General features: G+C 49.3%; 1 protein-coding gene across 1 annotated transcript in view; it reads left to right on the top strand.

Moving 5' to 3' along the window:
- LOC308250012 (uncharacterized protein C3orf20) overlaps positions 1 to 9,219 on the top strand; it is a gene marked incomplete at both ends in the record, with an annotated part of 57,707 nt that extends 48,488 nt beyond the window's left edge. The window contains 5 exons of the mRNA XM_080672229.1: positions 1,081 to 1,384; positions 3,352 to 3,459; positions 4,764 to 4,909; positions 8,419 to 8,553; positions 9,123 to 9,219. Of these exons, the coding sequence (XP_080528355.1) occupies positions 1,081 to 1,384; positions 3,352 to 3,459; positions 4,764 to 4,909; positions 8,419 to 8,553; positions 9,123 to 9,219 (790 nt within the window). The remainder of the gene's footprint in view (positions 1 to 1,080; positions 1,385 to 3,351; positions 3,460 to 4,763; positions 4,910 to 8,418; positions 8,554 to 9,122) is intronic.
- Positions 9,220 to 15,443: the final 6,224 nt, after the last annotated feature.

The raw sequence follows: 15,443 nt of genomic DNA, 5'->3' as shown, positions 1-15,443 counted from the left end.
AATCCCCTCATCTGCTGATGGACACTTAGGCTATTTCCAAATCTTAACTATGGTAAATTGTGCTGCTATGAATATAGGGGTGTATATATCCTTTCTGATTGTTGTTTCTAGTTTCTTGGGATATATTACTAGAAGTGGGATCACTGGGTCAAATGGGAGTTCCATTTTTAGTTCTTTGAGGAAACTCCATACTGTTCTCCACAGTGGCTGCACCAGTCTGCATTCCCACCAGCAGTGCACCAGGGTTCCTTTTTTTCCGCATCCTCTCTAGCACTTGTCGTTTGTTGATTTGTTGATGATAGCCATTCTGACAGGTGTGAGATGGTACCACATTGTCGTTTTGATGTTATCACCGATAAGGGTTTAATCTCCAACATTTACAGGGAACTCATACAACTTAACAAAAGGAAGATAAACAACCCAATAAAAAAAAATGGGCAACAGACCTAAATAGATACTTTTCGAAAGAGGACATAAGGAAGGCCAAGAGACATATGAAAACATGCTCAAAGTCACTAAATCATCTGAGAAATGCAAATCAGATTTTTTTAAAAATATATTTTTATTTATTTCAGAGAGGAAAAGAGAGGTCGAGAGACAGAAACATCAATGATGAGAGAGAATCATTGATCGGCTGCCTCCTGCACCCCCCCGACTGGGGATTGAACCCACAACCCGGGCATGAGTCCTTGACCGAAATCAAACCCAGGACCCTTCAGTCTGCAGGCCAGCGCTCCATCCACTGAGCCAAACCAGCCAGGACTGCCTCTTTCTTGAGTGGAAAGCAGACAGGCTTGCTGATTAGTTGGATAGGACATGGGGTATGAGAGAAAGAAAGGAGTTCAGGATGACTACAAAGCTTTTGTTGGATGGATGAACAATTAAATTGCTTGTTACTTGAGGAAACAGAGGCCCAGAGAGATTAGGGGACCCATTCAAGGCGGTGCTGCAGGGAGATAGGGGACATGTTGGTGGTGGAGGCCAGGGTTGAACTGCCTGCTCCCTAGACTCCACAGCAGTGGGGCCTTTGTCCATGTGGAGTCAGGGCCCACTGAGCGCCTGCCCACTTGCTCCTTGCAGGGGGAGGGCCGCAGGGATGCCCAGCCACACCAGGTGGGCAGCCTCACCCTCTGACTGCCCACTGGTGCTGCGGAAGCTCATCTGTAAGGAAGACATCCGCGCTGGCTGCAAGTGCATAGTGAAGCCACCCCTGGTATCTGATGTGGAGCTGGAACGCTTCCTGTCAGCGCCCCGTGACCCCAGCCAGGTGCTGGTGTTTGGAATAGTGTCAAGCCACCTTCCTACCAGCTCAGGACAGCTCCAGTGGCTGCTCAACACACTCTACTGTCACCGGCAGCAGGGCCGTGCCTCACCCTGCATCCAGGTGGGTCCTGGGCCCAGCAGAGGAGTCCCCAGTGTCTGGAGGTGGGGAGGTGGTAGGGGAGGACTAGGGCTGGCTGAGTACCTGGCTGAGAGATTGCCTCTCCACCTCGGCACAGGGTCTTCTTTCACTTCCTTTGCTCCTTGGGGCCTTTGCACACACTCTTCCTACTGTTTGCTGTGGTTCTCTCCTGTTCATCCCCCTGTCCCAGGACGAATGTTACCACATCAAGTGGTTGCCCTTTCTGACCTTGAGACAAAGTCAGGCCCTGTTGTTTTCTTCCAGAGCACACACCACAGTTTGTGGTTATGTGCTTGTGTATTTAAAGCAGAGCCACACTCACCTCTAGATCCTCAGGGCTAAGGAATGTTTGTAGTACCTACTGTGTGCTGGTCCTGTGCAGGTCTCTGCTCCATGTTGATTTTGACACAGCCTTGGAGGGGCTCCCAACATGGTGGGGATGTAACTACAGCAAGCCCCGATGAGGACCATGAAAGGACAGCTCTAGGCAGGTGGGAACTGGGGAGCAAGAGAACCCCTCTCAAGGGTCTGGGAGAGCCCCCCAGGATGAAAGCGTTTGGGCAGGTGGGTGAGTGTTTCTAGCAGAGGCAGTGGCCTGTGCCAAGGTGAACAGAAGAAAGACCGCTCAAGGTCCCAGATCATCATGGGTAGGTCAGTCAGGTGCATATGGAACCACCCCGCCTCCTTGCTGCAGAGTCATTTCTAAATATCATCATCCTGAGTCATCATCCATTCCAGCAGTGTTAGCACAGTTCAAGGGGGCCCTGTCCCCAGACCACCTGGAGCAGAGGATGCCACATGAGCACAGAGCTATGTGTCCAATTGTTGTCTTCCTTCAAACTTTCTTTGTCTTGGTGCCTCTCAAATCTATTGTCTTCACCCATCTTCCGTTGGCTGCAGCCCTTAATTCTGATTTTCGTGTATACCCTGGGGACACCCTCTCAAGCCCTCCTCCCAGGAGTGCCACCTTCCTAGCCCTGACATACCCACCCTCAGACCTGCACTCCAGCCAGTGCCAGGAGCTTGGCATTGGAACCTTTCAGATCAGACTCCAGAAGGCTTTTTTCTAGTCTTATACATCGAAGCCACATATGTTTTAAGCTTAGAATTGACTTCAGTTTATTTCAGGGCTATTCATTGTTCACTAATAATTATCCATAAGCACAGAAATGCATGGTGGTGCCCCCCAGCCATGAGCAGCATAAACGGGGTCAGGCCATGGTAGATGGGCAGCTGGATGGAGGAGTGCAGAGAGCAGGCCTGGAGGTGTTTTCAGATTGCACTGCCTCTGGCCCAACCACTCAGGGTCTTAAGACAGAAACCTTTCCTGATGTTCTCTTGCTCTGATAGCTAGAGCACCAGGTGTGGGTCCAGGTTTCACATTTTAAACTGAAAGGTCAGGCAGGATGATTTTGGTGGCACCTGGAATAAAAGGCAGATAAAACCAGAAAGTATCACATTAGCTTTATTAATGGATCCATAGCATCCAGAAAGAAGGAGGAGAAAGAGACCAGCTTTACTCTGTATTGACCAGACCATACCTCAAGATTTGGGTTCAATTCAGTGGGTTTAATGACTGGGAGGTGTCCAGTAGGGTATCCAGCAGGGAGATAGGGGGCAGAAGAATCCTGGAAATGGGTATGCCATTCCCACCTTCAAATCTCCACACGGGGTATCTCAGACAGAAGAGACAGGAAGGTCCCACAGACTCCAGAGGACCAGGCTAGTGGTGGATGTCACATGGAGGGGCGATCATCTCTGTGACGGCTTTTACCAATAGAGGGCCCTAAGTGGATCTGGGACATTCTCTGGGATGCCATGAATAGGGGTTGAGAAGGGGGTATTGTATGTAGCTTCAGAACTCAGTGGTAGACCAACCTGGCTGAGAACGCAGGAATCTGAGTGCATCCTCTTGGCATGGAGGTGATGGACATTCATTCTCTTGGCAGTGCCGGCATGACCCCTACCGCCTACTGCGGTATGACCTCGACAGCCCACTGCAGAAGGACCCGCCCCTGCTGGTGAAGAAGTATGCTGTGATGCAGGGGATGGTTCTGGTGAGCTGGAGCCCAGCAGGGGACTCACCACCAACTACCAGCTGCCCCGGTCTCCATAGCCCCTACCCTTGTGGAGGCACAGATGTGGGAGGGGGTTTTCTCCCAGCCTGGCCTCCTGTGTCCACATTGACCCCATGTCCCCAATCCCAGGAGACTGAAGGGGCACTTAACTGGAAAGTCAAATTCTCTTCATCTGTTTGTTTATTTTAAATAACTTTTTGCTAAAAACATATACAGGGTAGGAGAAAAGTAGGTTTACAGTTGTTTATAAAAAAGAATACGATAGGCCCTGGCTGGTGTGGTTCGGTGGTTAGAGTGTCAGCCCAAATCCGAAGGATTTCGGGTTCAATTCCAGGTCAAGAGCTCTTACCTTGGTTGCAGGCTGGGTGGGAGGCAACCAATCAATGTGTGTCTCTCACATCGATGTCTCTCTTTCTCTCTCTTTTTCCTCTCCCTCCCTCCCTTCCACTCTCTCTAAAAATCAATGGAAAAAATATCCTCAGGTGAGGATTAACAAACAAAAAATACAATAATTAATAAATAATGTGATAATTAAAAAATTATACAAGAATAAGCTCTGTTTTGTGTACTCACAACTATAAACCTACTTTGGCCCCACTCTTTAAATTCATGGGGAAAATTTGGAAGATACAATTTAGAATATAATTACTTCATCATATCACCCAGATTGCCTCATTTGTTACACAAGTGTGTGCCGGCATCTATGGGAGGCCCTGGGACACACCCATGCTATGCTAATATTTTGGTATCTGGCCTTTTCAGTCTTTCTCTGATGTGAGGGTTCTGTTTTTTAATTTAAAATGATATGAATATTTCCCAAAAAAATGATATGAAAATTTCCCCATGTCTTAAAATAGTTTGTGACACCTGATTTTTAACTGATGTGTAAGAATCTGTCATTTTAGTTTTTCTATCTGTGCTGCTTTTGGGGGGGCCTTTTTAGGTTATTTCCTTTTTTTTTTTTTTTTTGTCTGTTTTTTGTTCATGACAAATAACTAATGAATATCCATACTAATGAATATCCATGCACAGAAATCTTTGTTGGAGACTGACATGTAGAGGGTGGGGGCATGGAGAGCTATAGGGCAAGATCCTTGCCCTCAAGGGCCCCTATCCCATGGGTCCAGCTGATCAGTGTATCAGTGGGTTTGAGGCCAACTGCCTGGGAGCGGGAAGACACCCTGTGGCCTCAGAGTTCTGGGAGGTCTTGTATATGAAGTGACATTTGAGATTCAGTGCTGATGTGCTGAGGGCCTCTCCTTTGTTTCCTTCCTGTCTGTCAGCAGATGTTCGCTGGGGGGAAGCTCCTTTTTGGGGGCTGCGTTTTGAATGGATACGGCTTCAGCAAGCAGAATCTGCTGAAACAGATCTTCCAGGCTCGGCACGACTGCAAGATGGGCTACTTCATGCCAGAGGACTACAAATTTAGGTACAACGGGAAAAACTCAAACTCAGGAAGGATGGCAGCAGGCAAGAGTGGGGTGGAGGGGAGGGAGGAGTCGGCACTGTGGAAGGGGCACTGGTGAGCCAGAGGAGTGAGTTGAGGAGGGGTCCACAGTAGACGCTGGCGTGGAAGGACTTTGCAGGTGGGCTGGGTGGGGATGAGAGCGGGCTGTGAGGGGTTGTGCCAGGCCGTGCTGTTGGTTTCTTTGGGACACAAGCCTTGGAAAAGGGCCCTCTTGGAGAAGAAGGGACACAGAATCATTTGCCCAGTGCTGGTTTCTATAGGGAAATAATGCAGATGGGCATCTGGGTAGGGTCCCTAGTGACACCCCCACCTTTTGTCCCATTGCACCCCACTCCATCCTGTGTGTGATCCAAGTCCTGCCTCTACTTTGTTTACTGGCAGGGCCACAGGCAGGGGCCATTCATGGCGTGATCTCAGGTCCTTGTAAAAGGAATTGGGGTGGCCTAGCTTAAGTCTGCCTCTCAGCTCTGGCTTTTCAACGAGGTGATGCTCATTACAGAGACTAACTGGGGGCCCAGCTTGGGTGAGATGTACAAAGATAGGTGTCTGGACTCAAAGCATACAGCCTGGTCCAGGGAAGGAGCCTGGGGCTCTTGGCATTGCTGAAGGCTGTATGAGGAGAAAGGAGCAGATTCTAGAATGCCTGGGCCATGTGGTGAGCAGAAAACTGACTGGGTCAGGGGTCCTGAGATGAGGCTGGAGCCCCTGTTCCGCTCTTCAGCATCTGGGTGACCCTGGCTAATCCATTTGCCTTCCTAAGCCTACTTTCCTCCCCTTAAAATGAGGTGATGATGCCCACCTCACCGGGTTGTTGTAGAGATCTTCTGAAAGTACTAGTATGTTTGCTGGAGTGCTTTATAAACCTGCACTGAGTTGGGCATCCCCCACTCCCACAAGGCCCCTCAGCTTTCTAGGAGTCCTGACTCCAGTCTCTCCCTCATGTGCAGAGTTTGGGGCTTGTCAGAATGTCTGCCTGATCCGAAAGAGGTTTGGGGGAATTCGCTCCAGAGAAAGTGTGGAGGTTACACCATGACCCAAGCATCCTGGAATGCTTTAGTGGAGGAGGCAGGGTCCAGAGGAGGCTATGGATGCTAGGAAGGTGCAGAGAGAAAAGCCACTGAGAGCCTCAAGGCTTTGCTCACTCTGTCCTCGGGACCTCTACAGCTCCTGCAACAGAGGCATCAAGCCAGGCCCTGGGAAGAGAGTGTGAGTTCTGTGTGTGCACAGGGACAGGGCGTGGCAGAGCTGACCCTCGAACCTCTCTGTCCTAAGCTGCCTCCCCACCTCCACACCCAGGTAGCTGTCCCTACCAGCCATGGCAGTTCTCAACAAGGCTTGGTTCGGCTCCAGGGTTTGTGGCACTGTGAGAGCCTGCTGCTGACCTGCTCTGGTCAAGCCACTCTGTTAGGAGACCCAGAGACATGTGAGGTGTAGGCCAGACCTGGTTGGTGAGATAAGACTTGTCAGCTTGTGGAGAGGAGAAAGTAGAAACCTGCCAGAATGAGGCAGTGCCTGGCTCTTCATGTGTTAGGATGCCACTGTGGACCCATTCATGAATCCTAGGAAGACCTGTTGGAGTAGGGTCCTCTGCTGAAGGAGAAGCAGGCACTGGATAAGCAGGGGAAGGGCATGTTGTAGGAAGCTGTGGTGACTTGATCATACAGGCAGTGGGGAGCCATTGAAGGTTCTTGAGCTGGGGAGAAGGTTGACCAGAATTGGCTATTTATTTTATTTTATTTTTCAGTTTCTCTTTTATTTATTTATCTTTATTGTTGAAAGTATTACAATACTTGCCCCCGCCCCCCGACACCGTCCATCCCATTCCTGCGCCCCCTTCCCAGGCCTTCACCACACTATTGTCTGTGTCCATGGGTTATACATATATGTATATAAGTTTTTTGGTTAATCTCTTCTTGCACCCCATTGCGGTGCTGTGAAGTCACTTGGACTGTGTGTGTGCTCCCCATCGGGCAGGGCGGCAGGGTAAGCTGTGAAGGGAGACGTTAGTTAGTTTGCTAAATGCAAACATTGTGAATATACCCAGACTCTGTGACCCCATATTGGTAGCATTCCATTTTTTATTTTGCGGGGGGAGGGGGGGGCTTGCAGTGATAGTGGAGCCCCCCCTCTCTTCTCCCTTTGTCTCTTATCTCTGAAATGCTTTTCCCTTAATCTAGTCGCATAGTGAGGGCTCGATTAGAAGAGACAATGAATGAAAGGGCTGGTCCTGTCTCTGCCATGAACCTACTATGTGCCCTCCAGCTCCCCTCTCTGCTCTTATCGGTAAAATGGGCACCCTGCACTTCCTGTCCCCTAGGGCCACTGTGATACTCAAAACCATCTTGTAACCTGAACAGTGTTTGCATACAGTGAATGGCTGGAAAGCCTTGGGCTGTGGTGCAAAGGTGAGGAGTGACCACACATGTTCATTAGTTTCCTAGAGCGGTGGGTCACGTCCACAGACTGAGATGTATTGTCTTGTGGTTCAGGAGGCCAGAAGTCTGAGATGCAGGTATGGGCAGGGCAGGCTCCCTCTGAGGGTGCTAGGGAAGTATCTAGTTCAGCCCTCCAAGCTCTGGGCATTCCTAGGCTGTGGCTGCACCACTCATCCTTTTTTTTTTTTTTTCAATCCTCACCCAAAGATATTTTTTTTCATTGATCCTTAGAGAGTGGAAGGGAGGAGGGAGGGAGGAAGGAAGAGAGGGAGGGAAGGAGGGAGGGAGGGAGGGAGGGAGGGAGGGAGGGAAACATGAATGTGAGAGACATCAACTGGTTTCCTCCCCTGTGTGCCCCAACTGGGGTCGGAGATCAAACCTGCAACCGAAGTACGAAGTACGTGCCCTTGACCGGGAATTGAAACCACGACCCCTCAGTCCGCAGGCAAACACTCCAACCACTGAGCAACACCAGCCAGGAAGCACCACTCATCTTCACATGGCGTTCCCCTCTGTGCATGTCTGTGTCCACATGTCCCCTTTTCTATAAAGACACCAGGTATATTAGATTGAGGCCCACTCTGCTCTGGCACGACGTCTCAATTCACTACATCCGCAGTGACCCTATTTCCTACATCTTGGGGTACTAGGGGTTAGGACTCCTGTAAATGAATTTTGGGGGATACAATCCATAACATTATACATGATGACTTATTTTCTTGGCTTCCTGTTCTCTCCTTTGGTCGTTTGATGGTCAGGCTGGGTGTACAGGTGTCACGGGCATGGAGTTAGGGCAATTCCAATCTGAAAAAGAAGCCAGGGAAGCCAACCCCAGTGAATCTCTGGGTCCCCAGGGGTCAGGTCTCCATTCAGTCTTCCTCTGGAGAAGCACCTGTGCCCTTTTCTCTCTAGGAACTGGAACATTCGGGGGGCAGCTCTGAGTGAGGGCTGCCTGCCTAGGCACCCCCCCAGCTCCGAACACCTCTGACTGGGCCTCTACTGAGCACTGCCCTCCCCTCCCTACCTCCCCCGCAGCGTTTTACCCTCCTTCCTGGGCCTGGATGACACCGACTCAGACAAGAGAACAACGTTGGAAGACGTCCAAGGAAGCGTCTCCTCGTTGACCGTAGGGGACAAGATGGAGGACTATTTCCCTGAACCTGAGAAGAAGTAGGTGATCTCCCAGCCCGGGGACTGAGGGGCCCTCTTGTGGTTGGCCGAATAGGCATGGCTCCCAGAAGCCACAGGGGGCTGTGACCTTGGGGAGTCACATCTCCAACAATCTCTGACCTCTGACCTCTTTTATCAACCTGCTGCCCAGTTGCTCTGGTCTGGTTGGCGGAGATTGAAGCCTTTAAGCTTGTGGTGAAACCCCATATCCCAGACCCATTTGTCTGTGTGAGAAGGGTGGAGACCGCAGGCTGTCTTCCTGCATAAACTTCCTAGACTTGTCAAGTCCACTGACTTGGCCGTGTTCACTGTGAAGCGAATCACGTGTTCTGCAAGAGCGTGAAAAATCACACACTTCTTATCAAGATAGAAAAGCAGAACTGTGAGCATCTAGAAAAGTCACAGGTGCGCTGGGATCCCCAGGTTGGAGCGATGCCCAGAGGACTTCAGCTGTTCAAGGTGGAGGCCATGCTCACCTCGGCCCAGGCCAGCGCAGGGATCAAGCGCTGTCCAGACCAGCCCTCTCCACCCATTTCCCAGCATTTGCTTCTCTCTATTTTGATTTTTAGGATGAAACATCCTGACGTGGATCTGCATCCTCTCATCCAAGACGGGAGGGACAGTAAGAAGATGAACGCTTGGAAGAAACTGGCCTCCAAGAAGTGATGCAGGCCCCTTGACCACTAGAGTGCCAGGCCTGGATGAGGCTCCTCCCTTGCCTACCCTGCCCTGCCTCCCCTGCCCCCACCCCCTTTCTCTGAGCCTCTGTAATAAACAAGCATGCCTCCAGCATCTGGGTGAGGCCACGGGCTAGGCTGGCTCTACAAGGCCAGAGGCCCCCAGCAGCCCCGTTCCAGGTCCAGTCCTTGGAAACTGGGGTGCTCTGACCCAGAGCTGTTTCTGTGGCTGGTGAAGCAGCCTGGATTCTCCCGCTCCCAAGGAAACAAACCTGATCAGGGGGCCAAGCCAAATGAGACATTACCATGGGAGGTCTGGGATGGGACTAAACTATGCTCTCCTCCCCTTCACTGGTTGGGAATGGGCTCAGGTTCTAGCCCAAGTGGAAAACAGGGTGTGAGAGAGAAGAGGGAGAGGAGAGACAGGAAGAAAAAAGCAGAGCAGAGGGAGACAAAACTAAGGGAGAGACAGGAGAGAGATGATGAGAAGGGAGAGCACAGAAGGGAGGGTTGGGGGAGAGGGAGCTGAATGGGAGATGGGAGGGAAGAAGAAATGAGGGAGGAGGGAGAATAAAGGGCAGGTGGAAAGAGGAGGAGAGGGCCCTGGAGTAGGACAGAAGAGGCAGTGACAGGCCACATCCAGGAACCCTTTGGTGGCACCTGGAAAGCCAGAGCCCCTGTGGCCCATTTAGCCCACCTTCAATTACCCAAGCTAACAGGCCTGAAGAATCCTTACCAGCATCAAGGGCCCAGAGATGGCAGCCCGTGGGTGTGCTGATGCCTCCCTGGTGGCACCTGAGAGGCACAGACAGCACACCTGTTCTGGCCCCTGCTTGTCTGCGGCTCTTTCCAGGAGCAGGGTGAGGACCCCGGAGGGTCTGCCTTATTCTCCAGGCCTGGAAGAGAGACTTCAGGCCCTGAGCTGTGGGTGGCGTTCAGTGACATGCTCTGTACTTGACTGCTTGTGCTCCCTTTGTCATAGATGCTTTTTAAAACTTAATTTTTGAGGTTTAATTGTTTAAAATTTATCTTTATTGTTGAAAGTGTTATAGATGTCCTCCCCCCCCCCCCCATTAACCCCCTTCACCCTGCACCTGCCCCCATCATTTGTATTATTGAAAGGCTTTTTTTTTTGGATTATACATTTGTCCCCTGGTAATGAATTTGAAATGACGTAGTATGTTCTTAAGCCTGCGTCCTTTGATACTTCAGGGTCCTGGGCGGCTAACCACTCTCCCGTGCTCCCCTTCTGAGCACAAGGACACACAGCATTGGAAGGAAGGGGAAGCAAGGTCCACCTCTGTCTAGTCAACCTTCGCATACTGGATTTACATGTGTATGCTGCCTATGAGGTCTGGGAAACCCAGGGAGTGGCCTGGCAGGAGCAGACACAAATCTTCACTGAAGATGTTTACTCTCATCCCAGACCTAACAGGATTCCCACAAAGAGAACCCAGTTGAATATTAGCTCACAATCCAAAATTTAAAAAGACACATCAAAGTGAATGAAAACAGATATCAAATATTAAATTAGACATACAAGACTTTGGATATTAGAATTGTCAGACACAATGTAAAGTGAATGTTTTCAGTGTTTAAATAAACAGAATGTTTTCAGTGTTTAAATAAACAGAAGGATCTGAAAACATAAGCAAGGAACAAGATGTTATCAAGCAAGAAAGATATGGACTGAATTTCGCTTCCAGAAATATTGGGGTAACTGGGACTGGAGTGTCCTCTTGACACAACCAACCAAGAAAGAGAAACAGAGTGTGTTCTATAATCCCTCCAGCTTTCTGCCAGACATACTTTCTGGATCATGATGTGGAGAAGGAGAGTTCAAGCACAGTATGGAGTACTGCTGAACTGGGGAAACAGATCAGAGTTTGGAGAGACAGTAGTGAATAGAATTTGTGGAGCAGAGCATCAGAGAAGAGGGAGCTAGGCAGAGAGAACTCGAAATTTGCATAGGGATCTCCTTGAGTCTTCCGCTGCATGCTACACTGCACGTGTAGGGTGTGGCTTGGTGAGGTCTGGTGAAGTACTAGATTTCCACAGGTAAAAGAATGAAGTTGGACCCTTTCCTAACACCACATACAAAAATTAACTTCGAATGGATCAAGAACCAAATGTGAGACCTAAAACAATGAAACTCTTAGAAGAAAACAGGACAAAAGTATTGTGACATTGGATTTGGCTGTGATTTAATGGATATGACACAAAGGCACAGGCAACAAAAGAAAAAATAGATAAATTGGACTTCATGAAAATTTTAGAAATGTGTGCATCAGAAGACACTATCCAAGGAATAAAAAGGCAGCCCACAGAATGGGCAAACATATTTGAAAATCATATGCTGATAAGGGGTTAATAGCCAGAATATATAGAGAACTTCTAAAACAACTTAATGCAAAACTGGGCAAAGGATTTGAATAGTCGTTTTTCCAAAGAAGGTATACAAATGGCCAATAAACACATGAAAAAATGCTCAATGTCAGTAGTCAGTAGAGAAATGTAAATCAAAATTACAATGAGTTACCATCTCACACCCATTAGGATAGCTACTATCAAACAAAAAAACAGCAAGTGTTGGTGAGGATGTGGAGACAATGGAACCCTTGTGCACTGTTGGTGGAAATGTAAAATAGTAAGCTGCTGTGGAAACCAGTATGGGGGTTCCTCAAATAATTAAAAATAGAATTACTATATGACCCAGCAATCTCACTTCTAGGCACCCAAAAGAATTGAAGGCAGGGTCTCAGATATTTGTACACCCATGTTCATAGCAACATTATTCACAACTAGAGGCCCGATGCACAAAGTTCCTGCAATGGCCTTGGCCCCGGCTCCCACCCGCCGCCATGGCGAGGGGCCTCTGCCACCTCTGCCTCAGCCCCCACCCACTGTGGCTTTGTCCGGAAGGAAGGATGTCTGGAAGGACATCCAGTCTAATTAGCATATTACACTTTTATTATTATAGACTAGAGGCCCGGTGCACAAATACATGCACCAGTGGGGTCCCTCAGCCTGGCCTGCGGGATCAGGCCAAAACCGGTTCGCTGACATACCCTGAGGGGTCCCGGATTGCAAGGGCACAGGCCAGGCCGAGGGACCCCACTGGTGCACATTTGGGGCTGAGGAGGGACATGGGAGGTTGGCCAGCAGGGGAGGGACCGCGGGCGGGTTCCAAGGTGTGTCTGGCCGGTCTTCCTTAGTCCCAATTGGCCAGACCCCAGCAGCAAGCTAACCTACTGGTTGACTGCCCCCTGGTGGTCAGTGCATATCACAGCAAGCAGTTGAGCAGTCTTAGCATATCATTAGCATATTACACTTTGATTGGTTGAACAGCCAACCAGTCAACCGGACACTTAGCATATTTGGCTTTTATTATATAGGATAGCTAAAACATGGCAGCAACCTGTGTCCATTGGCAGATGAATAGATAAGCAAAATATGGTATATGCATTCAATGGAATATATTCAGCCTTAAAAAGTAATAAAATTCTGCAATGTACTATAACATGGATTAACCTTGAGGACATTAAGCTGAGTAAAATGAGCCACTGACAAAAAGATAAATACTGTATGATTCCATTCATATGAGGTTCCCTAGAGAAATCAAAATCAGAGACAGGAAGTAGAATGGTAGTTGTCAGGGACTGGTGGAAAGAGAGAAATTGTTTAATGGGTATAGAGTTTTAATTTTACAAAATTAAAATATTTATGTGGATAGATGTTGGTAGTGGTTGCAGAACAGTGTGAATGTATTTAATACCAGTTAACTGTACTTAAAATCCTTAGATGGCAAAATTTATGTTCCTTTATATTTTACCTAAAAAACAACACCTTGCCTTGGTCCATGTTGCTCAGTGGTTAGAGTGTTGGCCCATGTACTGAGGGGTCATGGGTTCAAGTCCAGTCAAGGGCACCTACCTGGTTTACAGGTTCCATCCACGGCCCTGGTCAAGTACGTGCAGGAGGCAACCAATTGATGTGTCTTTCTTACATCTATGTTTCTTTCTTCCTCCCCCTCCCCATCCCCCCTCCCCCTCCTCCTCCCCCTTCCCCTCCTCTTCCCTCTTTCCCTCTCCCTCTCACTCTCTCTCTCTCCCTTCTTTCCTTCCACTCTCTCTAAAAATCAATGGAAAAAATATCTTCGGATGAGGATTAACAACAACAACCAAAAAACTCTGAAGCAAACATTTTTCTTAATGGAAACACTTTAAATGCATTCCCCTAAAGTTAGGAACAAGACAAGGGTACTATTGTCAACACCACTATCCAAAATATATTGGAAATCTTGAACACTATATGGAAAGAAAAAGAAGTAAGAGCATCTTGGTGAATTCAGTCTGCTATCCCAAACTACCATAGACTGGGTAGTTCAACAGAAACTTATTTCTCGCTGTCTGGAGCCTGGGAGATTAAGGTCAGAGTGCCAGCACGGTCAGGCTTTGGTGAGGACCCTCTTTCTGGGCATGGCCTTCCTTCTGATACGGCTTTCCTTGGTGTATGCTGACAGAGCTCCGTTTCTTCTTCCTCTTATAAGGGTACCAATCTCATCATGAGGGCTCCACCCTTGTGACAGCATCTAAACCTGATCACCCCCCAAAGACTTCACCTCCAAATGCCATCACATGGGGGTGGGGGAAGGTTAGGGCTTCAGCCAAGGAACCTGGGGGATGGGAACAAACACAAATGTTCAGTCCATAGCAGAGAGATAAAAGGATGTGGAAGAAAGTGATAAAATTGTCAGTTTGCAGGTGATTCATCATCTCTCTAGAAAAATCAACCAAGAATCCATAGACACAGTATTAGAACTAATATGGATTTAAAGAGACAAGAACAACGCATAAAGTCCCTTTTACAGTGAGAAGCAGTGGGCCAAGCTGCATGCACACAGTACACGGGGTCTTAAACACACAGCACAAGTGGATGAGAAACAGGAGATCCATAACACAGCCAGTTGTTTTAGTGCTAGGAGCAAACTGAGGCAGAAGACAGCAGAGTACTTGCCCAAGAGAGGATGGGGCCTCACTGCTAGGAGCCCAGGGGGTCTCAGGAAAATGCAAAATAAATCCGAGCCCCAGTTACCGAGGCCACTTCCAGCCCTCACCCAGAACTGGCAAGTATCTCTCCCTTCAAAAATCGAAACCTGCTTCTCCCTGAGTTCCTTCTGCCTCCAAGCCTTGAGACTGTGGGCAAGTGACTTTGGTCTCTGGGCCTCCACATTCTCATCTGTAAAGTGGGGATGATGACAGTTACAACTTCCCAGGGATAGGGGTGGATTGACTATGGTACTGCAGAGGCAGGACTAAGCTCACGCTCAGTAATCATGGATGAAAAGAAGTATTTATCAATAAAGTGACTAAAGAGCCCCTCACCCAACACCAAACTCCACCCAGCAAGGCCCACCTGCTGGCTGCCTCCCAGTCTCCAGCTCCATCAAGGGTTAAGGAGCTTGGCTGCCTGCCTAGGAGCAGGAATGAGGTAGCAGCCCTGGCAGCAGTCGGTGTCTCCCTATCTGTGAGCAATCTCCTCCGCCCCCAGCTCAGGCCTTCGGAAATGAAAGCCCCTCTCCTAGGCTGAAGCTGCACTGCTGGCTGCATCATAATGATTCTCCCGGACAAAGAGAGAAGGATGGGCCCTCCTCTAAAGCTGCTAGCTCTCACTTCCCCAGGTCTCTGGGATGCAGGGGCCCCAGCTCGCATTGGGGCGGGCGGGGGTCGGGGGGGAGAGTGGGTCTTTCCATCTCCTGGCCCTGAGGGGCTGGAGAAATGGGAAATGGGGTAGGATGGGGGAAGAGCTGGGAGGGGGACCTGGAGTTGGGGGGAATGCTAACAGGTTGGGGTGCCCCAGTCACTCTAGTGAGGTGGGAGCCATAGAGGAGGGACAGGACCTGACTTGGTTTTAACAGGATCCCTCTGACTGTTGGGGAAGACAGTCGGTCTGTGGGTAAGGTAGAGGCAGGCAGAATGTGGCTATGTTTTGAAGATCAAGTTAATGGGGTTTCCTAACAGATTAGATTTGGGGTGGGAGAGAAGAGAAACCTCAGGAATGACCAGTGTTCTGGGAGGGTGGAGATGCTGTTCCTGAGCTGGGAGGCTGCAAGAGGAGTAGCTTGGGGAGGGGCATCAGGAACTAGGTTTTGTTGTGTTAATTAGGGAGGCCCTCTAGGCACCCAGGTGGAGAGGGCTGATGCCACCTTCCCTG

Source organism: Plecotus auritus, assembly GCF_963455305.1.
Source record: "Plecotus auritus genome assembly, chromosome: 6".
Lineage (NCBI taxonomy): Eukaryota > Metazoa > Chordata > Mammalia > Chiroptera > Vespertilionidae > Plecotus > Plecotus auritus.
Note: the sequence above shows the minus strand (reverse complement) of the source record. Positions and strands in the feature narration are given on the sequence as shown.